Here is a 27,356-nt window from a genome sequence, read left to right as displayed (position 1 = left end):
TCCAGCTCTTCCTCTCCGTCTCTCCGTCGCTCTCTGAAGCTCTACATTTCTACACCCTGCTATTGCATTGTTTTGTGGTTTTGGATAAGTTCTCGCTATATTGTTACGCTTCCTGAGGTATGCCATTGTGGTTCATCTGTGTCAGTGGGTAAATGAACATGTTGCTGCCTGGCTAACTTCAGTTTCCCATGTCTGAGACTAAAGTCTCTCAAATCTCCAGCTTGCCAGTATCATACTCCTCCCTCCCTGTGGGTCTGTTTGGCAACCAGAAAATACCATCTCTCTCATCATCGGGATTATATGGAGCTCATTTGCCTTTGATTGCAAAACCATTAATGCACAAATGTATTGGTGAATGACCTGTGGCCTTTCTCATCAACTGACTAGAAAAACTGGTCTCATCACTTCTCCTCTCAGGCTCTTTGGACCCCAGGGGTCTGGGTCAGGGTTTGGTAGTGTTTGTGCTGTCTTTCTGTCAGACTTGCATGATCCACTGCCACTTAACGAGGGAGAACAAGGCTGAGAAATGAGGCATTTCCGGGCCCAAGGGTTTATTCCTACAGCACACTGGATTACATTACAAAACACAAAGGGGAGACGTGAGTCATTTTTAAAGAAATCTTCTGCTCTGAACACTGTTCCAGACCATCTTAGTGTCTAATCTGCAAGGGGAAAGCTAGCAGACAGGGCACAAAGCTTTCAGACGTGTCTTTTCGCTACATCACATATTTCCTGACTCTATCCCAATTCTATCTGAACTTTAAAAAGGTGAAGCATGCTGAGACTTAATCAGGCTTGCATTGTTGTACCCTCAGGAATTACTCTGCTGGATGCTAAAAAAGAAATGCTTATCACATATCCAGTGGAGCAAAGCTTGATCTGGTTCTGTTTCTTTCTTGGCTTTTCATTTTCCCTCATGCTGCAAATATGATGTAAAACAGGAAGATATGCAAATAGAAAAAATGTGAGTATAGTTTGTGTTTTGTTTTGGTTTTTTCCTGGAAATATGTTTTTCATAGGCATTGTTCTGTGCATACAATGAAGCAATATGGATGATACATACAAGAGTTATGTACACATGGTGACACTTTACAACAGAAAAAAGCCAAATAACACGCACACAAAAAAACTACAATAACATGGCAAGCCAAGGGACGATATAAAGATTTCATGTCAGCATAATCCCCATAATCCTGACAAAAATAACTGCGAGTCACAATATTATGCCAATTTGTTTTTTAGTAAATTATACTTGATATGAACTGTTAATTATGGAGGAAAAACTGTTGTAAACTGCAGTCAATTCCACAGAGACAGCAGCTCCAGCATCCAGGGGTTTATCTTCTGTAAGCTGTCGATACGATAGGAAGAGAGGGACCACACCACAAAGTGCTAACATTAAACTGTTACATCCAGCCAGAAGTAACATGAAGCAAATTAGATATTTAGCTACATAGCTAATATTACTGAGCTAACATTAGCTAAATTTAGTTTGGTGAATAGAGCCGGATGATGCTCATGGAGATGGAAGTACAAATTGGAGGTGTTCGTCCGCGCCTTCCTCCAGCAGGTTCTGCTGGTGGTCATCTCCATCTCTGTGCTGTTCTTTAGTTCAGTAATCATAACTTTTCCACACATCCAAATTAACGTTTTTGTGAGAGATGTAATGGGAAAGATGAGCCTTCACCCGTGGCGACAGGATTAGGATTTTGGAATGACTGGAAAGATGCGGGCTCCCATTTGTGGCAATTTAAAATAAATCTGGAAATCAATATTCAATTCAAGTCACTCATGACGATATTCATGGGGATCCTGATTAATGATTATCCCAACAATGGAAATTCACCACAACTTATCTAGAGCGTTATCTATCGCAGTCCACAATAGAATTTTACATCATCCCATCCCTAAACACAGCCATATCACTATTTGACATTTCTCACTGAAAGGCAATCTATAAAGAACATTTTATCAACACAATGAACATGTTCACATATCGAGGTAAATAACTCATAAAAGATGACATGGCATTTCACATTACAGGACACTGAACAGACAGACATCTATTTAAGAAAGTGAGAAACACTCTGCTCCATCCTTATCCCCACTGCTTCTCTCTGTCTCTGCAGTTACCACGTATCGTCAGATGGCCATCACCTTCCTTCGTGGAGGGGTTTCCATGACCACATCCCTTTCTGGGCAGATTTTTTGCATGGGACCAGGGTCGACCATGTGTTGCTGAAGCAGAGGGTGCTGCTGGCAGGTGAGGGTGGGCGGGGGCTGTCGAAGGACAACAATTTGAGCGCTGGGTCCCTGCAGCAGGATGTCCATCAGCTCTTCCTCTGTAGAGTTGACCACCAGTATACCATTCACCTCTACCAGTCTACAAGGCCAATCACACACACAAAAATGTCAAAGGGACATCAAAAAAGTCGAGCATCATGTCAATCCAAGGCAGGAAGAGAAAATCAAAATGTTCGTCTCAAAGTTTCTTTAATAACCTACAGATTGTACAGAACTTCAGCCTCATGACTGAGGAGCTGGTGGGGAAATTCTCTCTCAGCTTCAAGATATCAAACGTCTATTTGGCAGGATTTTCTCTACAGGTAAAGACAGGGCATCTTTAATGTTTATTTAACAAGCAACAAATAATACCTTTTACACAGAGCTCATCAAAAATTCCCATTTCATTAATTTTTATTTATAGCCACCTGGATTAAAGTGACAGGGAAATAGCAATACTTTGTGTTTTTTCATTAGCTGTGTAAAGAGCATTGGCACACACACAGTGAGGCTCAAAGACTCTTCTGTGGTTCTGTCTCTGCACTGTCATGCAGACTCATCTTTCTTCGGCAAGATGTCAGCTGCACTGTGTGCTGAGAGTGCTGTCTATCTAAGTATGTACTTGTTGTAATGCAGTAATTGCCCAATTATATGACGTTCTTTTATCTGCTCCTTTCCAGTCTCTTCTGCATCCAAGTATTACATTACAGTGTTTGCTTGTTTGGGGCTAATATCTGATGGGTTTCCATAGCTACAAAGTACAAAAAAAACAGGAGTGACGAAAGAACTGGGTGTGATGAGTGAGATAGTGAGTGAAGACCGCTCTCTTTAACTAGGTGGCCTCTTGTGAACACTAACCAAGTAATTGCCATTAAGCCTGGGTAAATGACTTGGTTTGAAATTCTTTTTGTATGTGTTCATGTATTACCTGTCGCCCACACAGAGGTGAGAGTTGTTCACCTTGACCACCACTAGTCCGCTGCCTTCTCTGTAGTGACATGTAAAGCCATAGTGGCCATCAGGGTCATGGTTTTCCTGTAGAACCAGCAGCATGGCCGGAGACTGCAGGGACACCAGCTGGCTCAGGCTGCCGATGGCCAAACTCTTTTTCCGGGCTTTCTCCTGAATTCAGAAAAAGCGAAGCATGTATGCATGTTCATGAATGCAATACAGATACAGAGACCCAAAAGTAACCAAGTGCAACCTCTTCAAAAGAATCTGTCAAAGAATCTTTGCAACTGTGAAATGCGTGTTTCTGTGCCTATGAAACACGAAACCAAGTAGTTATCATTTCCTTAAGATAAAATAGTAGCTTTACTTCTTGGAGTGAAGCCTTAAAGATTACAGATATACCACTACTTGGAAGTCCCCAAGAGATAAGTCTGAGGCTGCGTCAAAGCCAGAAGACCACCAAGATGTAATGATTAGCTTTTGAAAAGATCACACCACAAGTAGCTTGCAGGGATCAGAAAAAACTTGTGAGTCTGACCACTGAATTCCAATGTTCCCTTATCCAGCCTCTTGGCATACTCCCCCCTCCCCCAAATGGCATGTGAATGCCTTGCAGCAATAGATGCCGCCTTGCCCGGGTCAGGGGTCAAAGCTAAGGCTTCTCTCTCCTCAGACAAGTGGGCCAGACAGGATATATTCACGGAAACGCAGCTGAAGCCCCTTGAGAAATACCCTCTAATGCGCATCATTTTCCCTTTTGGTTTGCCTCAATGTTGGACACACGCCAAGAGCCCATGGAATTTTCTCTTCATATTCTTCTTGTTTATCCACGAGATCTGATCAAATCCTAACCTACCTGGGCCAGACATAGGGCCCATATCCTACATACACACCAGGCACAGCCAATAGATAGTAGTTTGTCTAATTAAAACACAGCTATTCAAGATCACAAAGGTCGCTCAGGCGAGAAATAATGGCTCACCTTTTTTTCCTCAATACAGTAGTGAGAAAAAAGGGAATATAAGTTGCAAATTTCATAAACTCAGTAATTTCCCTCAAACATAGGAAGCTACAACATGATGTGGGAAAGGATTTGGGTTTCACTCAGTATGAGGAATGATTCTCTGACAGGCCAGACAACATAGATGCTAAGTGGAAGGGATTGCATTTCTTTTATAATGATGGGTGTTAGTAGCTCTGAATTCAGTGCTGTCGTTCTGTGACGCCTTGGCTGCTCCAACAGCGAAGATCTTTAACACATTCAACCTTGGGGAGAAGAAAGACATAATGGGAGACAATCTGACCACACTGATCAACAACAATTCATATCATGACTTGTGTCTATGTGAAAACTGGAAGCACCCTATCCGTTTCTTCAACTCAGCGGCATGCCATTGAACAGAGGTGGCAGATTTTTCCCACAACTCAATCCATCCTCGATGAACATGTGAGACTAAAGATCGGAGGAATCAGTGAGTCTTCCAATTTCCCCCCTTTTAATAGTCTGTCTAAAGTTTTTGAGTTGCTTATTTTAAATCATTTCCGCCATTTGTTGTCCTTCCCCTCCTCCCTCCATTCTCTCCCTCTGGTTCTCGTTCTCCTTCCCTCTTGACTGCTTTATTGATGCTCTCCAGTTGCAATAGATCCTGGAGATTAGACTGCCGATGATGAAATATTTCCTTATTGTCTGTAATGCGGGGCAGCCTACAAGACCAAACACAGGGCAGTCTGCTCCTTATTAGAGCAGCAGCTCCATCAGTTTCCCAGGCTGCTCCTCAGCTCTGACCTGTGTGTTAACTCTGATTAGGTCATATGATAAACATTAGCGCTGCTGCTTTTCCCACAAACTCAGCACCTAAAAAAGCGTGGCCCCGGGGCGGCAATGTGACACGGGGCACCTTTCAAAGCCGAAGCCGCGTGTGTCCTTTCATGGCACCTCGTTAGGGCTTCTCCAACGGGATAAAAGAGCCACATTAAAAAAGAAGTGGGCTCCTCCGGGGATAGATGGAGATAGTTTTACACATACTGGCCCATTTCTCCATTGCACTCTCCCAGTGGCTTTTGTCACACACATTCCATTGTTGGTATGGTCACAGGCTCTCGGATGTCAGCACTAAACATCATTTTCTCTGAAAAAGTTCATGTTCATCCAAAGGACTTCGCTCAGCCTTCTATACCCACACTCACCATGGGACTAACTGCACAGCTTAACGAAACAGAGTAGGCTGAAAGGAGCATTGTGTTGTCAGTCAGGAGAACATTGAATTGAAGATCAAAGATGATGGACATAATAGTGTCAAGTAATGGCCTGCCACACCAGAAAGCTTTTGCCACCTCTCCTAGTGTGTGCTCTTTCTACTGTTGGGAAATTAAATGAACAAATATATGAACTTCACATGTTCTGCAGATTAATTTATCCTCTAGGTGATCCTCACAATATGGCTTTCATTAGTAAGGAAAATGCCAGTTATCCAGTGTATATTGCACAACCTGTGGTGCTGACGTGGTTAAAGACAGGGAAAACAGCATTTGGCGTAGCCAAAGACACCAAATTTGACTCACTTTTTCTTCAGCTGAAGTTTGAATTTAGCATCCCATACCACACATGTTTCTCTTGATAACTAGTGTTGTTTTGGTGCAAATCTCAGTTTCTCATTGTATTATTTTTAGCAATCAAAACATTCTCTGACTCAGACCATACCACGTTCCCACATATTGGTGTGATGGTGTTTCACATGCTGTTGCTTAAACTCAGCCGACTGAGCTCCAGACCGTCATTGTGTTGGTTACACTCTGCTGTAGTGCAAATAATCCATAAATTGTGTTAGTAATCTTAATTTGATCAAAAGTACCTTAACATATCTTTCTTGTAAAGCATTTTGGAGGTGAGCCACCTGTCGGTTGAGATGGACCATGGAAATTTCCTCCTTAAACACTTGGCAGTTCAGCTTCATCTTTTCCAGGAGACGAACGTCCAGCTGCCTGAATGGCAAGAGACCACATTTCAGAAAACGGTCACAGATGTACACGCATACATGCATGCATGGTTTATGAAATATGTAAATCAAGTCTAGTTAAGGTTTTATGTGAATTTCACCAGAATTGAATAAACACAGCAGATGGTTTATTTTCCTTGGAGTAGTAATACTTGAGCATTTTGGACTTTTATCCACAACTCCTTGGGTAGGACTCCATTTTTCTATCATTTTCTTTGGTGAAACAAAAACCACGTCCCCTAAATGTCTCACAAGAATAGCTATGCTTTGACTTAAACATTAACTGTTTCTAAACCTTCTAGGTTTACAGTACCATTGCATATAGTGCATGTGTATTGGATGGATGACAGTCAAACAACATGGCAGCACTTGCTCACGTTAACAATATATTCTACCTTCTATAACAGTGGCCTTTTGGAATCTCTAATGTAACTGCCTTGAGTGTTTTTGGGAGGTGAAAGATAAGTTTTATGCAGTGTTGAGCAAGCTACTGATTAACAGAGACAGTCCACCTACTTCTTCTTGTGAGCAGTGGAGTTGTTAATGTTGTCTCTGAGGGCCTGCAGGCTCTGCCTCTTGTCGCTCAGTTGGCTTTTAACCGACTCCAGCCTCTGCTTCAGCTCAGCAGAGCTGAGCTTGTCTACATTCACATCTCCATCCATGCTCTTCAACTCTGAACAAAATGCCACCAGGCCGTGGTGGAGCTCCTGGACCTTTAGGGTCAAGAAATCAGTTTTCAGTGTTGATTATATTCACTCCTAAGTTAATGAATTCATTACAATTATGGCAACATTAGAAGCAAAAACAATGACATATTGTCATAGATGCAGCTGAAGAGATATGGACCTGAAGGATGACGTTTTGTAGTGAGTCCACCTGTTGGTTGAGCTCTCTGATCCTCTCTTCTTTCTGGACACTTGTGTTGATGTTGCTGTTTTCATAAGAACTGTTGACTTCTGGATTATTTTGTGAAACAGTATCTGATGACTTCTCCTATGATACAAAAAGCATACAGAAAAGTATAGTATTGTTAAATGTTATATATCAGGTAAAGCCAGGTACCTTCCATAGAAACATTAACAAAAAGATCAGTGCTACCGTTTTGCACAAGTGCAGCTCCAGTTGTCTGTTCTCTGACTTCGATGTCAGGAGACTCCCAATCAGCTGATCTGGTGGGAGCTCTTCCGATGAACCTTCAAATCAAAGCACACGAACAGTATACCAATACACATGTCTGTTTTTTGTATATGTGTGATAAAGGCTTCTTGATGTGCTGTGCATCATGTGTTGTGCACCTTGTGTTTCTTTCAGTATAAATGGACCCTTATCTTCTGTCATCCCCAACATTTTAATACAAGAGTCCATGATTTTTCCCACCGTTGTTTCCTTTGGGGTTCTGAGATGAACGATCCTCTCTGACGCTGCAACACATGACACAACAATCAGAAGTAACACAGAGGGTCTGATTTCTGCTCGTATAAGTGTCCATTATGAATATCATAGCAACAATAACCCCATTCATACTGCATAATGTGGAAGTACATCAACTATATGCCATAAATTTACAGAGATTTTTTCATGGCGTCTCAGTTCTAATATATAGCAAAATAGTGCATGTATTTAACCTTTAAACCAATTCAGCGACTCACCGTTGATTGTAATCTCGATCAGCTGAGAACTCCTCTGTACCATGCAGTTTTGGCTGTAGTTTCTGTTGTGGAAAAAGGCCAAAAGATTCAAATAAAGCTTGTTTTTCTGTTTGTTCGTTTTCATTGCATGTATGAGATGCTGTACCTGTGCTTGAGGGAACGGCGATTCATGCTCAGGCAGCTCATGTGAGGAGAGGACTTAGACTTGGTCATTGACACCAGTGTTGTATTGATTGTCTCAACATTATTAGGGCTGAAGGATTCTCCTGAAAAAAGAAACGGCGAGAAACGTCTCCTTGACTTCATTGCAAACGGTCCAGGTGTTTGTGTTTGTTATGTTGTTTTGATAAAGGTGTACCAAGCAGAGAGTCGAGTCTCCGGCTGATGGTGGTGGGAGGGTGCAGCTCATTATAAATGGCTGACAGCAGCTGCTCCCTGTCTTCCAGTGAGGCGATATGAAGGATGTCCAAAGTGTTCATGTCCACTGAAGCTATGTCTTCTCCACACAGTTTTGCTTCTGAAAGGAAAACATTTAGTCATGGACCCCCATACTTCAAGAAATCTGAGAGCTGTGCCGCAGCTAGTAATCTAGAATCCACAGCAAACATTTAAAAAATGACATGACAAACATGAAGACGACATCAGTAAGACACAAGTCTTTGCATTACTGAATGCAAAAACAAAAAATTGGCCATGAAGTAACATACAAGTGGCACCTTTGTGAGCAGAAAGTTGAACAAATTTCAAAAAGGAAAATGTAACCGTTAGCTTTAACAAATTTTTACAGCCTTCTAGTTGCCTTTAGCCATTTGTTTGTTGGTTTGAACAGTGACAGGCCATCATTTTCAACAGATTCAGCCATGTTGGATTTTGTCTTCAGTGTATAGAAAGGAATAAGAGTGAACTTATTTCTGAACCTTGGTGCCTGCTTGTGTCAGAATTACTTTTAATGGAATCCAAGTCAGTAAATATCAGAAATTCTGAAGTTCTGGAGCTGGACTATGAGGAAAGACCTACATGGAACAGGGTTTGGATTTTAGGTACATAGGAAACTGTAATAATGGTTTATTACTACATGAATTGCATGCATATTGCAGTTCCTGTGGTGAAGCTATTGTTGAAAAACGATTTATGTTTTAATGGTGTCTTGTTTAATCTTACATTATCCTTGTCTTCTTTACTTTTTAACTAATTGCTGTTCATAAAAAAATGTTTAGATTTGATCTGCGGTAAAGATAAATCAACCTGGCAATGTCTGTCTTTGTTATGCAACCACCGAGCTGGGAGAGGAGTCAGTCAGAGGGAGAGTGTGTTTTACCTCTAATGAAAGGAAGACATTTCTGCAGTCCAATACTTGTAAACCACTGGCAGACTTCATCTGTGTTCAGCTTCCTGAGAGATTTGGCCGCTTGCCTGTCCATATCCTGGGGAGAAGGAGAGGTTGCATACCGCCTGCTTATACCACATTCTACCTGGGCAAAAACCTTGTGTATAATGTCCAAAATCATTATGTCATAGTACTCTAACCACCAGCAACATACTCCTTAAACCATTGTTTTGAGATGTGATACGGTGTATATATAGTTTTTTTTAAATTTCTAAATCCATAAAGTAAGCAGAGGTTAGGGATTGCAAAAAGAGCGGGACATGACGCACAAAGATGATTCAGACTCAAACTGCTGCATGTGAAAACCTATTTAGTAGGAGGCAAAACAAAGGCATCAAGACAAAACCTGGTTAAACTCACAAGCACTCCATCATTGTCTGTGTCACTGATTCATTTAAAGTAAGGATGACTGTGTTGGATATCCATATTACAGCAAGTAAACACATTTGTGTGTTTAACTGTAAACAAATGTTTAAAAAGGACAAAGAAATGTTTATCCAAGCCGGGAACCTAAACACAGGTTTCTATGTAATCGTTGCCTTAGTCGCAGATTCTCTGTTTATGGTGTCCCTGGGAAGAAAACTACAGTGTTCGCTGCTGCCTGTAGAGGCTTTACAAGGTAACTGTGGCATGATTAGATGCTATGAGGTAAGAGGTTTGCCTTGTATTTGGGCTTTCACTGTTATATTGTAAGACAGAGAGACCTTAAAAAACATATTAGATCATAATTTACCAAAACCGCATAAATAATCCATAGTTTAAGCCATTTTGTCTAATTTGCAGGCCCAGTGTGGGGCTCAAGTGTGAGGCGTGGCTGCTTAAGATACATGTTGTGTAAATTACTCACATGTAATTGATGGGGTACCAGAGGAAAGTTAAACAGTTGATAATGCATGGATACAATAACTGCAGGACGTGGGCAATTTTCCTTTAAAAAAAAAAAAAATAGAAATCTTTCCGTTTTGTGTTTCAGCTAACACATGGATCGCTAAGGATACGAGCAATCTTGCTTGGCAAATCCTGGACACAAAGACTAAAATCCTGAGACTATTTGCAGAGTCATTGCTTTGACAGATCAAGGGAGCTGGGAAATATAAACAGAGCATATTCTGTAATTGCAGCAGCTCTGGGCTGTGTGCTGATGCCACCCTGAAGGCCCTGCTTTGATGGTTTACAGTACCTTCTCAGGGAAGTTTCCATTCTGATCCTTAGACTGGGGCATATATGATGCTGCATAAATAGCAAAAAAACAACAGAGATTTGTAAGGTATTTTTGAGTTATTTATGAGGCAGAACAGCAGTATTGTGTAAAACAATCTTATTTGTCCATAATATAATAATACTAGACTCACCAACGGTTATGCGTCGTTGATGTGGCGACTCCTTCTCTTCCTGGTGGTTTGATATCTGGGTCAAACCATGAAAAGTGGCGCTCCTGTTCAGTGTGTCCCCAAGACTGCAGGAGCGAGTTATCGGCCTCTGTCACGTAATACAGGCTTCAGTTAACATTAGCCTGAAAATCCAGCCCAGTCTAATCAATTTAGAGCCAGTAAGTATTTTCATGAGTCGAAATACACAGTCGCAGTCTAAATCAGATAAAGCACATTTCTTCCTGGAATGTGTACTGACTCTGTAGATACCTTTAAATGCATTAAAGGTGTATGTGTAGGCCTTGTTGGCCACACTAGCTACGGATGCATGTGATATACAGTACAAGGAGTTTGTGAAAAAAGTTCTGGAAAAACAAGGTAGTTTGTTGTGTAGTCTTCATACCCGCCGCTGAGTAAATGTGTCCATGTTGGTGGCGTGCGGAAGCAGACAAAGATCAGCTTTCAGCATGTCGGGGCAGCTCACGTCTGTATTGCTCAGGTCATCTGCATAGGAATAGACACAGTAAGTCAATAAATTAATTTGAATTAATCCCAGTTAGTCCTGTCTTAGTTGGTCTCTGTCTGGGAAACAAGCTTTTTAATGAAGTCCTCGTTTTCAGCCCTTTAAGCCACTCTTATCGGCCTTCTCAACCTTTTTTCTGGTGCACAGGTCACCAGGTCCATTTGCAGTGCATTAGCTGGTGCTGATACTGGACGCAGCTAGATGGGGTTGCATGGCAACCCGTTAGACACAGTAATGTCTGTCTGGTTGATGACATACTTCTCTGACAACCCAAGTTCTTTCCCACAGAAAGCCCATATTCTTACATTTTCCAAATGTCACTTGGTCAGCGAGCAGATATCTTTTTTTTTTCTGCTATCATAACAAGCAAGACGAATGAGTCTGAGAATATGGCATCCAAGCTAGGCCCTGGCTTTCTCAGGAAACACAACACTGTGATAGTGATAGATGCTGGAATGCTTGCAGTTCTGAGTTGGAACTACTTCAAGTTTTATACCTTTACAGATTGAAGCATCGGGCCCCCCTATACCGTTCAAAAAACAGTAGTCCTTTCAAATAGTTTACCCTACAAAAAAATTCTGCCTAATTTCTTAAACACATGTTTTTCATTTCAGGGGCCTATTTCTGAAAGGCTGGTTTGACATGGACGAGAGTTTAGATGGAGTCAGAATCAGATAAGACAGTGTAATTGGTTTATGTGTGTCAGCAGTGGAATCTTGTCTGGGTCCTGCAGAGACAGTGGAGCACAAAGAGGGGGGCAGCGAGCTGGCACTCTCTTCATCACCTGGCTAGCCTGTGAATCAGTCTGTAGAGGCTCATAAAGTCTGCCTTGCAGCTAAGCAAATTCAAAACACAACTGTCTTGACAAGTACAACCAAGTGAGAGAAGAGATGAGTCTTAGCTGAACGTGTGGATGTGTAGGAGCACCCTCCTCCAGCTGACCTCAGACACAACAGTGTGTCTGTGAATTCCTGAGAAAATCACTTCCAGTCTCGTTCTGTGACTTCTTTTCACCATGCATGGGAGAGGGGACACAAGATGGAGAGCTGTCTGAGAATGGTAATGGAGGGTGGCCGTACACCCACCCTACCACGGCCATGTTCAGACTTCACACAGTCTGCGTCGTCCAGGAAAAGCCCAATCAAAACAAGGCAGGACAGGAAAGTTTGGGCAGACTTAGGGACACAGCCTGATGTTGCCTTAAAGGGTGAAATCACCAGTAACAGGGAGATGGACATCATTCCCAGTCTGAGTTGGCTCAGGCAGGACAAGTCAAAACATGAGTGAGTTCCCTTACCCTTGACTGATTAGCACAGACAAACACGTTTTTGCGTGCACACACACCGATAAACTGAGAAGTCTAAGTTTGGTGAGTGACAAAGTTTGACAACGGTTCACACACAGGGTTAATGACAAAGCAAAGCTTTAGAGTCAGAACTTTTCAGCACATTTCTGTAATGGATAGGCAAAAGCGATGCTTATCGTTTCCAGTATTATTGTCCTCTTCTTGTTTGAAAAGAAATTAAGCTCTTTGAGAGAAGACTGAGGGAGGAGAGCATGCTGAGTCACAGGAACCCAAAACCTGGGAACCGCCTGCCCAGCCACGCACTGGGAATACACACACAAAGGCTAAAAAGGGAGTCCAACAAAGGGGAACTTCTGCAACTCCCAAAGGAGGCGTTCGAGGTACTGTAGCCATGTCACATAATGACTGCAATTTCATCTGAATGGGGAAATGAGATCAAAATGAAGAGACAACACATGAGCTCAACAGCTGGATGGAGCGAACCATCATCTGGTGCCATTTACCCCTCACCTAGAGTTTAAATACAAATACTTTGTAAATTTACCTCAAGAAAACCCAAATTGTGCTCAGTAAATGACGAGATTTGTTCCAGTGGTGAAGCTCCTTGTAATAGAGAAACAAACCAAGACAACCATTGGGACCATTGATTTTAGCAGTTAGCCTCCTTCAAAAGAAGAAAACGTAGTGTGCAACAGCTCATAATTTGTCTCAATAATATGTTTTATTTTCTTTGCTTAGTGTCTATACCTGGACACTGGGGTTTTGTTCAGTGGGTATATTTTAAATGTATAATTTACAATAGTTGGGGTAAACCTGGGTGAGAGTTTTCGGAAGGTGCAAACAAAGCTAAGCTAGCTGCTTCCAGTGTTTAGGCTAAGCTAGGCTAAACATCACAAAGCTATTGTACCTTACTATTAAACACACAAACACTAATCTAACATTAATCTCTATTCTCTTCGTGAGCAACCGCATTTTCCAGAATATCAGAGTAATGCATCAATGAAACAGCACTGGAGATGTTATCACTGTTACACTCACTTTTCTGAGGGTACTCAGGCAGAGGAGCCACCTGGCAGGTGCTATGTAAGAACATGGGCTTTGTTTTCTCTTCCTCCATCTCTTTGGTTGGCACAGCCTCACTTTCCTCTCCAAGCTGACCACTTAGGCCCTCTTCAGGCTCAGCTGCACAATTAGTACTGACTGCATTCTCAGCCAGTGTGAGTTCCTCTGTTGGCTCCTCTGCCTCCACACTCTCCATCTTTTCCCCATAACTCTCCTGGTCACCAGCAGCAAAGCTTACATCACTGCCAGATGTGTGTGCCACACTCTTCTCTGAGGTCATGTCAAGGAACTGATCATCATTAGCGACGTCCGAGGGAGTGGGTGGGATCAGATTGATGACAGGTCTTGTCGGGAGGTTTCCAGAAGCTGCCCTGCTGTTAGTGTTGCTTGCAAACAGCAATGGGTCATCCTCCTCTTCTTCATCATCTTCCCCACTGGTACAAGTGATGGCTGGTTTGTCCTGGGGCTGTACACTGAGTGAAGACAGAGGCTTCAGTTGTTTCTTCCTCAGAGCCCTCGGGCAGGCGGACAGGGAGCTGGCTGAGCGGGCCATGCTGTTCCTGGGGATCGCGGGATCCTCCTCAAACAGGCTAAAGCTCGTGTTAACTATCCCCAGATCCTCCACTGTAATCTGGATAGCCTCCCTCTCACCTGATCCCTGCTGATCCAGGTATGGATGCGGAGGGTCCCCATTAATCTTCCCTTCTTGCCCCTGCAGAAGATCCTTCTCCTCACCTCGCAAACATGAGCAGCAGAACAGCCTGCATGAAAGACATTGCATGCTCTTTCTCCACGGGCGCCTCCGAGGCCGCTGCTTCTCTGCATTTGCACTTGCCATAGCAGTGGCTGCCTCACTGTGCACTAGCTATACTGCTAAACACACCACTGATCAGATTAACCTCTGCAGACTAAAAGATAAACAACCATCTGCATCTCTGAGATACTGCCCTGCGACAGAAGCCCCAGCATCTGAATGCAAACACTCAGCATCATGTGTTGCTTAGGAGAGGAGTGAAAAAAATGGACCAATTCATGCACTCCAGCTCAGGTGAACACTTGAAATGAATGCACTTCTTTGATATGTTAAGCAGCATCATTTGAGATACAGCTCTGGTTTCAAAGGCCTCTAATAAGACAGCAATACCCTGCCAAAATAACATCTTTGGGTAAACTATATAATGTAGATAATCACAAGAAATGTAAATAGCTGAAAACAAAATCATGCATTTGTATGTTTATGCAGTGTGTGTGTATTAGCGCACATGTCCATGCACGGTTGTCCATGTGATTATATTATTAGGTTTAAAGTCAGTGTTCAGTTTCTCTGCGGGTCGTCTGTCGAGAACTTACAGCTAGTATGGAAGCAGGTGAGAGGCAGGCTGGCGGATGCTTGGCTCACACAACCCCTATGGCATCAGATGACATTTCCTTCATTCCACAGGCCCGGTCCTGTTCTCTGCTGCATGATAAGTCATCCAGCTTCAGCTTAAAACCATTATGCCACACCACCCACATTGAGGGCTATGAAAAGATGATATCCATGTGTTTTTCTCACGCCCATAAAGTGACAGTAGAGTGATGGGAATAATTGCTCCTCGACCAGTATCCACCTCTCACCTTGCAGACTCTCTGTTTCTTTAACATTACTTTCCTCAGTTTCTCCCATTTGTACCCCCATCAGGTTCTCCCCTTTAAGAAGTTTAGCTCATGTGTTTACAAGCCAGTTTCTAAATGTTTACCTGCTGCAGTGTTTGAAATTCAGATTAACTTCTTAGGATTTTAAAGATATTCTACATATCTCTTTACTTTTATAAAAGTAAACGCCAATGCATTACATTACCCACATTCATATGGAAAACTCAGCTCTATATTTAAATTAAAATCTACCACAAAGGTTGCCTTAATTGGAGTTTTAACAACACTGACTATTTTTTCCCAAATAAAAGCTGACCTCAGACACAGTAACTGTTCTCAAATTAGCCTTAACAATTTGTTGGCGTGCAGTAGTATAATTTCTGCACACTGGCAGCAGATAGGAGCAGAAGTAGTTAATTCTATTTGTCTAGATAAGCTCAGCTTTTCAGGTAATAAAGTTCCAGAGGGACTTTGTTGTGAGGCACAAAAACTACAGCACCCCTAGGTGATTTCAGTGGGAGGCCAGCTGACTATTGACAGAGGCTGAAGGCTCTTTGTAGTGGAGTGAAAAGTGCCTCTATACCCATGTCAATCAGAGACCCACATGATGGAATCCTCAAGAAGAAAAGTTGATCTGAAGAGAACAACATGGCCTCAGATTTAGTAGCACATGAAAAAATATTTGGGTTCATTGTTAGCTCACATTTGAGCACGACACAGCAAAGCTAAAAGAACACAAGCTGAGAGCTGCAGTACATTTGGAGGACATGCATTAGAGAAAGGAAACTTCCCCTGCACTTAAAAACAGCTGCAAACCATTTTTGGAATTAAGCATTCAACAGAAAAAAAATATATAATGTATGTAAATTGTATGGCAGTGTTGAGAACAAGTGCGCATTGTTAAAACATTGTGCAATATCATTAAAGGGGGGATTTGAAGGACGGGATCTGTGACATAATTCTTGGCAATACTTCATGGCCAACAAAGGGGGGCAGTAGAGAGCAGATGCACAACACTGACAGGACATAAAACAGAACCCACCACTTCTTAGAAAGACCTCCTCTGGTATTCACAAGTCTGGATAAAGTTAAATCACACAAGTGCTTTTCATTGGCAGCCTAGTGAGGCCAGCTTTCATGATATCTTGATCTGGTATTTGCAAGAATATCAAGTTTGGTTATAATCCGTTTTACATGTTGTTTGAATATACGTAAGCGGTAGGGGAACGAAAAGATATATGTAGGATTAATGCTCTATCTCCTTTATATGGGATATGTTTGAAATTAGCTGAAAATCTGCGACCTTACCGGCAGATTTATGAAAAATTTGTTCCTTATGATATAAATGTTGAGAGACAGTGTAAGTGACAGAGCAGACAAAGATGAATGCCTCACAGCTGCCGTAGCCTGGGGCCCTTTGTGGGACAGATGACTGAGGCAGACATGAGAGCCCATTGGTCTCCTCTCTCTGAGTGACGATGTAAATTTAAACTATTATAATTATTTGTCTTCGACTTAGCCTAAAGGGTTTATTTGACTATGTCTGTGCATTTGTGAAATTACATCACCGGACTTCATCGCTCTTGGTGGGTTAGTCTACATGTCCAGACATAGGTCCGTGAGCATCTGAGCATGCTCCGAGGGTGTTTTTACTGGTCTCCCCACCAGTGAGTGGTAGACTCTGGACAGCCCCCAGACGGCCGTGCAGCCAACATCAACACCAGCCCTCAGCTCTCTAAAACACCCTCACCTCTTGCTCAGTTGCAGCACAGTTAAACATGTTGAACATTTCCTGTGACAGTCATGTTTCCATAGGCATCAAGACTCTGGGTCCGTAGTCAGCTGCGGGTTCTGTGGTGAACATGACCCTGTTTGGCCATACAGAGAACTCACACAGGCACACAAGAAGGGAAGAAATAGAAGCTTTTTTCTCCGCTCTAGTTCACAGAAGAGGAGAATGCTTCAACCAGCCTGTAATTGCATTTACTAAACAAGACAGCAGCATGAGTCACTTTCCAGAAGCGAGGAATGTCACCTCTTCCTGTGAAAAGAGGAGGAATGGAGGGAGTCTTTGCTTCAGAGTAACATTCAGAACCCTCTTTATACCGTCACGGATGTTGAGCAACCGCAGAGGGCCAAACAACGCTGTGGCATTCTTAAAGCAGCGAGGGGGGTCTACAAAAATAAGCATATTCAGCCGAGGATGTTGAGTTCCCAATTCAACAGATAAGTCAACACATCATGAATTGAGCCTTTTCGCCACCGAGTTTCACTTAAACAGATGCGTCCATTTTGCTTACACAGATCTTCCTGTTTGTGCTCGCCACCACCAAACCTCTTGGAAGTTGGACAAAGTGTGCCAAATATTTGCAGTTTCCCCTGTGGCTGATACCTAATAGCATGAGAAAAGAAGTTCAGCGGGGGGAAAGGAAAGGGCAGTGACCTTGAGAACTTCTGGGTTGAACTTTCCCCTCCACCCCCTCATGCCCGCCCCCCAGTCCTATGCTCCCTAATCAATTACTGTTGGCAGTCAGGAGACCACCAATGATTAGCAGCAGCAAGGCAGACGTGGTTTGGGGGTTGGAGGGTGGGATGTGGGAGGCTGGGAGGGTGGCGCGTGGGGGAAAGGAGAGGAAAGAGGTTCTACAAATGGCTTTGATCAAAACGCTGCCTCGAGAAAAGCGTAACGCACGAGGACCCCCCTCGATTTAAATGACCCTTGAACAGTTTTATTTATCTACGCGAATGAAAGACGGCATTCTTTTGTATTTTATCTCTCAGACTGTCGCACGTGAGCGGACAGCTGGAGTTCCCAAACACTGTTTACACTCGCACATGCACAGTCGAATCCGACCGAAACCAACAGGCTCAAAGACAACAGCGCAGAAACACCACACATAAACACAAACCTTTTTTGTTGTTCAGGACTTTGAAGCAGGAGGGAAATAATTTACAGGCTCTTTTTTTTATGAGAATCTGGGCTGTTCCCACGCCCAGTGTGGCAGGAAAGCTCAACAAAATCATTTGTCTTAGATTGGCTGATTGGCTTGCTGGAATCTGAGTACATCTTTGACAGTGATTGAAGTTTAATTTGATGAGAGCAGCTCTCCCACCACACGCACCCACAACTGCCCTCCTCTCACTTTTATTCTTTTTGCTCTCTTTTTCTTTCCATCCCTGATTCTTCCATCTCTCATCTTTAACTTTATAGGTTTATCTTTTTTATAGAGTGAGAGTGAGGCTGACACAGAAAAGGGGCCCACACTCCTGCAGACGTCAGAAATGTTTGTGCCATTAATTCTCTCCTCTTGTTTTACGGTCGGGGCGGAAAGATGGTGAGAGACAGTTTATGTGCGAGGGGGAGAGAGTGAGAGAGATAAACACAGAGAGAAAGACTAAATAAAGAAAGATAAAAGAGGAAGAAAGAATAAAAGGCTGAAGATGTGAGAGTAGCAGCGATGCCCTGACTTCATACAGCACAGCAGACTGCAGCAAGTTCACACAAACCTGCTTTACAAGATGTGGCTTCCTGTCGAGCTCTCCACAGCTAGCCCTTTCTCCAAATCTCCCTGCACACAATTAATGGCATTATGAGCACCACTGGAAAGCTTCGGCTAAACAGTTGTGTCTACAGTTTTCCCATGGGAACGCCATTTTGTGTCGATGCCAAGCACTCTGAAGTGATACGGTTATCTCTTTTCACTGATGTTCTTCCTTCGGGACTTGCGCTGTTGAGATAGCTTTGAGGAAATAAAGCAAAAATCAAATTAAGTTTTATCTGTAATTTCAGAGCCAACCCGGATTATCGTGATACATCACTGAGCAATGCAGGCTGGACTCTGACTCGGGCAGTTTTGGAATCCAGTCCGTGGTATTGTTTGCTGCTCTGGGTTTGTCTTTGTCATGAGATGTTTTTCACAGCCAGACAAGCATGGTCACTGTGATGTCCGCAGCCAGAGCATCTGAGCCTCATCAGGCAGGCATTTCAAAGCTGCTGTCATGGGTATTTAGAAAGGGGCAGACCAAGGACAAAGGCCGACTATTGGCAACTTGTCCATTTTGTAGCCCCTTTGAGGTCTCCTAACGATGCCTCTGCCCTCATAGAAATCACTGCAAATTAATTTTAACACTCACTGAAAAGACAGATTAGTGCCGATAGGATGGCACAAAGGGTGTTAAATATGGCGAGCAGCATGCTGGACCACAGGCCAGCCCTGGGACACATTACCCACAGCTGCCAACACTGACCTATTTTCACCAAACCAGCTTAAAGATTTTTTAGCAGCCTCTATTGTGCAAAGGCCCTGCAAAGCACACCATTGAAGTCTTATCTGCATGACCCCCCTTTGGGTATGGTGCCCTTTGATGCCTCTCATAAAGGCAGTGATGGGGTTTTAATTAAGTGTGGCAGGTGATTAGATGGTCCATATTGATCTGGAGGGTTTAGGGGCAGATGTTGTAAGAGACAGCCAGGGGGAAATAGCTCTATAAAGAATACAAACAAGGGCTCAAACCATTGTGGTGGAGACTTCAGTGACAGACACGACCCTCACTCTTAAACCAAGAAAGAAAAGTGATTTCAGATTCAATTATCTTCTTTGCAGGAGGAAATAGTAAGCAGATGGCAACAATAGTCACGGGCCTCACCACAATCAGCACTCTTCGTCGACATCTTTTCTTTGGGACAAATTTACCGTGGCCTCATGAGGTTTTCATTGAAGTGTTAGCACTAGGAGGTGAAGCTTACCAACAGGTCAGTGGCATTACAGACATGACAGAGGTCCAAAGCATCAGAATATTTTATGTAAACCCCTTCTGACACCGTACCCCTTCCATAAAAGATTTGCATTGTCTGCTTGCATTTTTCAGTTTGATTCGTAGGGGAGAAAGGGATTTTTTTTGTGTGTACAAGAACTATGCCTAATGTCCTTTAACTTCCTTTACTGCATATCATTTCATATTAAGCAAGTATTGACATGGTCAACCAACATTTATACTTGTCAGCATGTAGGTCAGTCAGGAGAAATTATCCTCTGTCATGCCATAAATCGTGACCTAAAAGAACACAAATAGCGGCTAACCAGTTACAAGGTACAAGGGTTTGTGATTGTTTATGAATGGTTCATGAGATGACTAATTTGTGCTTTATACAGTTCATGGGAGAAATTTATGAAGACAAAGACTTGGAGGCAAGTCTGAGTTTGTCTGCTGGCTATCACTATGGGAGTAGAGTGAGAACCATATTTGAGTGACGACCAAGTTTTGTAATACAAATAAATTACCTCCATTTAAGGGTACATAAATCTGATCTTTTGGAAAGGCAGTGACCCTTTTGAGGGAGCAGAGGCTAAACTTCTAGTTAAATTCATACCATGGCTGAATGAGAAGGGAATGTGTTTACTTTTAGGAAATAGCCAAGAATAAAAGGAATAGGACTGGGAGAAATCCTAAAATGTTAATTAAGGAAGAAGTAAAGAAAGATTCAGAAGGTTCAAACCGACGAGGTACCTTAAAGACTTTGAATTCATTCATAAAGCAGCTGTTATACTGTGTTTAGCCCTACTGTACCAATAAAGCTCCCTTTGTATTTAGCATGTCTTTAATAAGAGGCCAGAACTTTGAGTTATAAACAGTGTCTGACACATAAACAGCAGCTCGTGCAACAGTCTTCAGACTAATCCTTGTGGATCATTGCTCATTACTGTCAACATTTGGTGATGTGTCTGCACTGCCATATGTCCATAGATTGGTGTTAAGTTGTGTACAGATGTCACTGGTGCCTCAGGAAAAGGCTAAAGCATTTGCAAGGTCCTTTGTTCTGTGCCTGCGCTTATTGGCTGTCAACTTTATGAAGAAGGATGAAGACAAAACAGTGAAAATATGATTAAGATCATTTGTATTTGTGTTATGCAGGCAGTTTGCCTATTAAAGAACGTGCGTGCGTGCGTGCGTGCGTGCGTGCTAGTATAACCATTGAATACAACGTGTGCTGTGACGTCTGATGTGTTATTGTGTTTTTCCTCTCTCTGACACATTGGTAACTTCAATTCTCAAAAACTCAAAAAATCACAAGTTATCATGTTATTATGATTTGTGGTTTTGATTGAATGATTTTTTCGTATACTGCAGCATATTACATCCAACACACACACATACTTTGCTGTGCTGCGCATTTGTGCGTTTGCATGCTTATCTGTGTAGATCTCAGGGTGAGGGGAGCTCATTCAAGACTGAAAGAAGTCTGTATTTTGTAAGTGACTGAATTGGAAAGAGGCACACACACACGCACATACACACTTCATTTCTCCCTCCTCCCTCCATCACTCACTGAAATCTATTTACAAAGGTCTGGCAGTGCTGACGCAGGATGGCACAAAGGCCACCTTTGAGAGCATAATATCACACATAATATCACTCAGCACCTAGAATGGCTTTAACAAAAAGCCTGGAAACACAATGGGATCAAATGTACTGTATACTTATTAGTCACCTGTGACAACCATGAGTGTTCATGCAGATCGCCAACATTTGAGGAACCAGGCCAGTGATCCTTTAATTTCTCAGAATGAAGTGTGGACAGAAACCCGAACCCTCTCAGCGGCTAAATTGGAAAAAGGCAGCACAATAGTTGCTCATTTCCTGCACTGAATAGACTTTTGAAATGACCTCAAGCTTATTCATCCTCTTACCATTATCAGCATTTGCATGACACTTTTAAGTGCTGTTCGTGTTAGGAACTCGTAATGGTCCTATTTGTAGAAATGATATTCTTGTCATTTCGCACAGGAAATTACGGTTTGCATTACTGTCTCATGGTTTAGTCATTTACAAATTCCACTAACTCATCACGTCCAGGTTTACCTTTTGTATCAGCAGTCATGCCACATTGCCTCTAACTTACTGAATATAGTGTCTGCTAAACTGTTAGCATGGGACATCTGACCCAGCGCTCCAGTCTAAAGGGCGAGTTGACCAGTACACCATTTTATTACAATCTTTTTGTAATCCTTTAAATCATGTGCTTCAGTTTCGCTGTGACAGACGTATAATCTCCTCTGTCCTCGGTGCTGCTGGGGTGCGAGTGGGGAGTATTTGTGTTCTTTTCCTCCTGTGCTGACGGTCCTCTCAGGAGGCCTTTAATGCTGCATGTCTAGTCACGCTAGACAGCAGCAGACTGTTTTAGTACTCAGGTTGCTGAAGGTTGCTCTCTCACCTTGACCCCACTGAAACAGGAGAGCTTGAATACCGTCTTCCCCCATTTCCTCAAATAGCAACATCAGGGTTTTTTTTGCACGAGGATAGCATGGTCAAAGCAACCGGAAAGCAACTGTTTCTGTGTATTCAATAGATCTTATAATCATAATATATCTTCCTGCTGTATGTATCATTTCCTATTATTTATTGTTCTTTCCTTTTTTATCCTTTGCCTCGTTTCTCCGTTTGCCGCGGTTGTTATTGAGATTAAGCCTCTTGCTCAGAACAGCTGTCTTCTGTTCCACTGTTTGTTGTATCAGCAATACACCTTTGTGTCTTCAGGAGCTACTCGGGGCACGTGCTCATTGCAACCAAGACATTTTTGCAATTTGGAAAAAACAAACAAAACACATATTCACATAATATCCTGACAATTATATTTTTATATAATAATAATTAAATTGAAAAAAGCATTGATATAAAATATGATATATTGCCTACAAATTGAATGGTCAAACATCCTGTAATATTACAATTTCATCATTTTTCTAATGCTTTGCATCACCCTAAATTACAATTTAATAGATACAAATAACAATAACAGTAATATTAATTGGAAAAATATTTGTTGGCCTGCTGTTTACACACATGAAACGCCTAACAAACAAAATGAAACCATAAAATGTTCTCTTAATTGATGTTGAATGTACTTTTATGAACCTCCATCATGCTGCACTTGAAGGGTAGTCTACTGTAATGTACAGTACCTACCTTGCAAAAAGACTGCTATGTGCCTAGCCTTTATAGAAATAGTTGCTATCAGCACTGTGAAACACAGTGTTGACCATCTCTAAGCATCTGTTTAAGCACAGGAAAGCAAGACCTCACTACTGCAAATTGCAGCCCGTTCCAGCTCCCTGATAGACGGCAGCTCAGACCGAGGGTCAGCTTGGGGGTCAAAAGGAGGGAACAGGTCCATATTGTCAGTTTGATTAGGACTCATACCCTTTGACAAAACCCTGTCCCCAGCAGCCCCCTCGCCTCATCCCGGGCCTGGGTGGAATGCAGGGGAATCTGATGGCAGACAGGAAGTCCTTATTGTACTAGTGCAGAGATCCCGGAGCCAGACAGCATACGGGAGCGATGTCATCCCTGGCCGGGCCAGGCATATCTTTGTGCTTGCTCACCGCGTAACAAAGACGTAAATAAACACTGTTACACCCACCAGTCTTCAACTGTCATTTCAATTAGGCAGGGTAGTGATCGAAAGCCACGGCCTGTGTTTTTCCCAGCCATGCCGTTACCTCTGACCCCTGCGGCTCGTGCCTGAGGTGATTTTCTTTATTAGTCCATGGGGTCAGTATTTAGCCCCATTGCCATCACTAGCTGGCTAAAATCTGCAGAGTCAACACTCTGCCTTCCTGGCTGTTAGCTGCATTAACACAGTGAAACCCCACAGCCCTCCCACTCCCACTCCCCAAACATCCTCCCTAAGACCAGATAACATCTCTGTCCTGTGCACTCATGAGCCGGCCAAAAGCCTGTGTGCTGAAGCTGGGGTTCTGCACATGTTGATGCAGAGAGACTTTCTAGGAAGTCTATTCAGTTTCAATACTTGACACTAGACAAAGGCTTTACAGATACTAACAAGTTCAGAGTTGTAAAAGATAAGAAATCTTCCTTGACAGCTTGTAATGGGCTCAATGGCTGCTTAAACTGGTCTTATTTCCTGTGGTTGCTGACTGATTTTATTACCTTGAGTTGTTTTTTCGACATCTAAACAGTCTAAAGATAAAAGTTATTATTAGAAAAGGGGCAAAAGTGTACCTCGAGGCTATAATCTATCTTATAGTTTTTCTTTAAATAACCACATGCCATATAATATTGGAGGTCCTGACTTTCTAAACCATCAGTTACAACTAGAAATGAGGCGAAGAAGTTAACAGAGCTGTGACCAAATGATACATTTTCCAGGAAGCCAAGCCTTTGGGATCGAAACAGTAAACGTTTTGTTACTGGCAATAAATCATGACATTGTTTAATTAGCATCCTCCAAATTCTCATTCATTGCGGTGCGCCTCTGAGATGTTTCCCTCTTTGGCTTTTACTCACATATTTCTCAAGATATTCCACCCACCAATTTTGCCACTGAGAGAGAGATAGAGGCAAATGGTAATTACACAGGAGGGAAATCTGGTGAGGAATAAAATGGGCCATTGTGATAATCCTCTAGGAGGGATTTACAATCCCTATCAGATAAAGAAACAGCCATTTGCTTATCTGGCTTTCTGGGCGGCTTTTCACATTACACGCAGTTTTTTTTGTTTTTTTTTGCCATCTAACAAAACGATGTACGTAATTACAACCTCTGTTGCAGATAAAACTCGAAATCTATCATTTAAACTAGCCCAGCCTCACCGAACTGTCTCCTGCTCTCACTGAAACAGCCTCAGACATTGATGAAATACCATTCCTCCCACTGGTCTCTGACCCTGGGCTTCACCTGAACCTAATCTCACAGGGCATCTCAGCTATACAAAACCCTGTCAACTTGAGTAAGACGATGCCTTGTTGGTGGCGGTCTCTAAACACCGGCAGGGACAATGGATCAAATACAAAGCGAGGGGCTTTGAACTATTGTTGTAGCTCTCTTTCCCTCCTTTGCTCATGCCCACCACGACCCTCTGCTCCTCCTCTGCCGCTGATATCTCGCTTACTATCTGACTTAGTGAAAGTGCCTCATTCTCGAGCAAGAGGAAATTTCTGGGTTGCCAAGCTCATCTACCTGTGACCTAGATAACAGTACATGAGCACATGTATATTTAACAGCCTTCATACTGGCTCACTAGTGTGTTTAATCTGATAGAAATCTACTCGGAATTCCCCTACATCCATCTGGCTGCAGGGTCATAAAACGAATGCAGTTTGGAAACCATGGGTGTGTAGGTAGATCACATTCACATCGGAGGAAGAAGGAGGATTTGGAAATAATAGATGACATGAAACAGGATTACATGTAATCCAAATGATTATAAATTTCAATGTAAAGACAATCCTATAAATTTCTCATTCTTTGCATACATGCCTGTAATAGTTCAATTGTCTTTCCTCCTCGCTTTTATGCACCCGTTAAACATGAGCCATGAAACATTAGTCATCCACAAAGCGCTTCGATGCAAGCGTACTCAGGAGAGAAGCTTGGCAGATATGATTGCAATATTTAACAATAACAGCCTCATAACTGCATGGTCGCAAAAGAAGTCATAAAAATTTCATTATGCATTTTCAGACATAAGCCATGCTCTGACAACTGTCGCAAAGGAAAGGCAGCTCGGAGAAGTGGGAGCTTATTTGTGTGTAGATATAGAGCGCTGCCAGCTTTCATGAATAACACAATAAAACAGTCAAACAGCACTATACAAATCTTCCAGGTTTCCAAATGTTTGAAAAATGGGACTTTCTTTCGCAAGAGGAATCCCAAGGAATCTGATCCTTGGATATCAATCTCTGTCTGCGTGATAAAGACACTGATGACAGAGGAGTTGATCACTAGCCTAGGGTGGGGTCCATGCATATTTGTCTGCAGTTCTACAGTAAATGCTGCTGTCTCCACCCAAACTCAAACCACTCCACAGACTTGTCTCTCTTCCCGAGCTGTCTGCAGACATCAATTCCAACATATTGTACACACTGCATTTACCTTCATTCCATCAACCATTTCCACAGGACAGGACCACGAGGAGCCTCGGCTAATGAGAAAACAACATGTATGTAATCAGCTCGAGAGAACGGGGGGAATTCTGCAGACCTCAGTAAAGCTATCGCTGGCAGAGGCTGCTTATGATACAGGCCTGTCAGTTTCTGCCAGCTGGCACAGGCGCCCTGGCAAAACCATGCCTGGTGGTTAATGGATCATAAAGGTTTGCTGAGTTGATTTAGCAATGTAACACAAGCCCATTAGTGCAGCATTTGTGTGTAAGCAAGCATGGCTTTTAGAGTCCATGCACCATGCAGGCTCCACGTAGCAAAACACAGACTTATAGCCCTCGTAAATCATCAGGTCTGGGCAACGCGCACGAAAAGGCAGCTACTCATTTCATCAAACGGTATGATACAGCTTATCACATAATCACTGTAAAATTATTGGCATGCCCGAGGCAATTACTCTCAGCTTCTTCATGTTAAACCATAGGAGCAATTTCCTAAGAATTCAGTGAGCAAGAACGATCCATTAAATTCAAAATCATGCCAGGGTTTGTAACTTATTATAAGTTACAAGCGCTGCCCTCAACCACTCTTTAGAAAACTGGCTGCATTGTGTTGCCTCTTATTTTCATAGCGCTCTACACATATCCAATATTCACAACTCTGCATCTCAAGGCTGGATTTAAAAAAAGGTTCTCTCTTACCTTAATACAAAAAGGCCCTTGATCATCATTATTCCACAAGTGCACGGTTAAAGCTGAAGACATTATTCAACGCTCACTTTCTGTTTTTGAAGATAAGTGACACACTGTAGATGTGTTGGCATGAGAACAAGCCTGGCTGGCTGACAGAAAGGGATTAAACAGTATTAAGAGTGTCCAGATGTAGGGCCACGTGCACATTCGTTCAAACTAATGCTTCGACATGCTGACACATTGCACCGGAGGGCGAACAATGATCAGAACCACTATCATTATCTCAATATCCATCCTTCCACTGCATTGTATTTGCACACAGGATCTTCACAAATCAGCACATGCAAATAAAGATAGTTAGATGTCAGCTTCTGTAGCGAACAGCTGAATCTCTGTTTTTTCACATTCGCTTTGTATCGTTTCGCTGTCCGTAGGTCTGATGTTTAAAGCTGATTACAGTCAGCCAGATGGACCCCAGAGCCCACACCCAGTCTGTCACCAGCCCACTCCTCAGTGAAGGATGCACATCTAGGTCACGGCTATATTTGAAGATAATAGATGAGATTTTGTGAGCGCGGTGTTTGTTTTTCAGATTTATCC

At 42.6% G+C, this 27,356-nt stretch overlaps 1 protein-coding gene across 2 annotated transcripts; it reads right to left on the bottom strand.

The window, feature by feature from the left end:
- Positions 1-1,405: 1,405 nt before the first annotated feature.
- Positions 1,406-26,877, bottom strand: LOC143328456 (uncharacterized). 2 transcript variants are annotated; one of them, XM_076743603.1, is made up of 15 exons: positions 26,766-26,877; positions 11,040-11,140; positions 10,619-10,745; positions 10,447-10,496; positions 9,198-9,303; positions 8,238-8,396; positions 8,025-8,145; positions 7,880-7,941; positions 7,526-7,651; positions 7,329-7,423; positions 7,077-7,223; positions 6,747-6,943; positions 6,087-6,216; positions 3,212-3,405; positions 1,406-2,383 (listed from the first exon to the last, which is right to left on the bottom strand). In XM_076743603.1, exons 2-15 carry the CDS (start codon positions 11,103-11,105, stop codon positions 2,143-2,145), a joined length of 1,821 nt encoding a protein of 606 aa, XP_076599718.1. In that variant the 5' UTR covers positions 11,106-11,140; positions 26,766-26,877; the 3' UTR covers positions 1,406-2,142. The 2 variants fall into 2 exon arrangements, with proteins under 2 accessions (XP_076599718.1, XP_076599719.1); XM_076743604.1 differs by lacking the exons at positions 10,447-10,496; positions 10,619-10,745.
- Between the last annotated feature and the right edge of the window lie 479 nt (positions 26,878-27,356).

Source organism: Chaetodon auriga, chromosome 11 (genome assembly GCF_051107435.1).
Source record: "Chaetodon auriga isolate fChaAug3 chromosome 11, fChaAug3.hap1, whole genome shotgun sequence".
Lineage (NCBI taxonomy): Eukaryota > Metazoa > Chordata > Actinopteri > Chaetodontiformes > Chaetodontidae > Chaetodon > Chaetodon auriga.
Note: the sequence above shows the minus strand (reverse complement) of the source record. Positions and strands in the feature narration are given on the sequence as shown.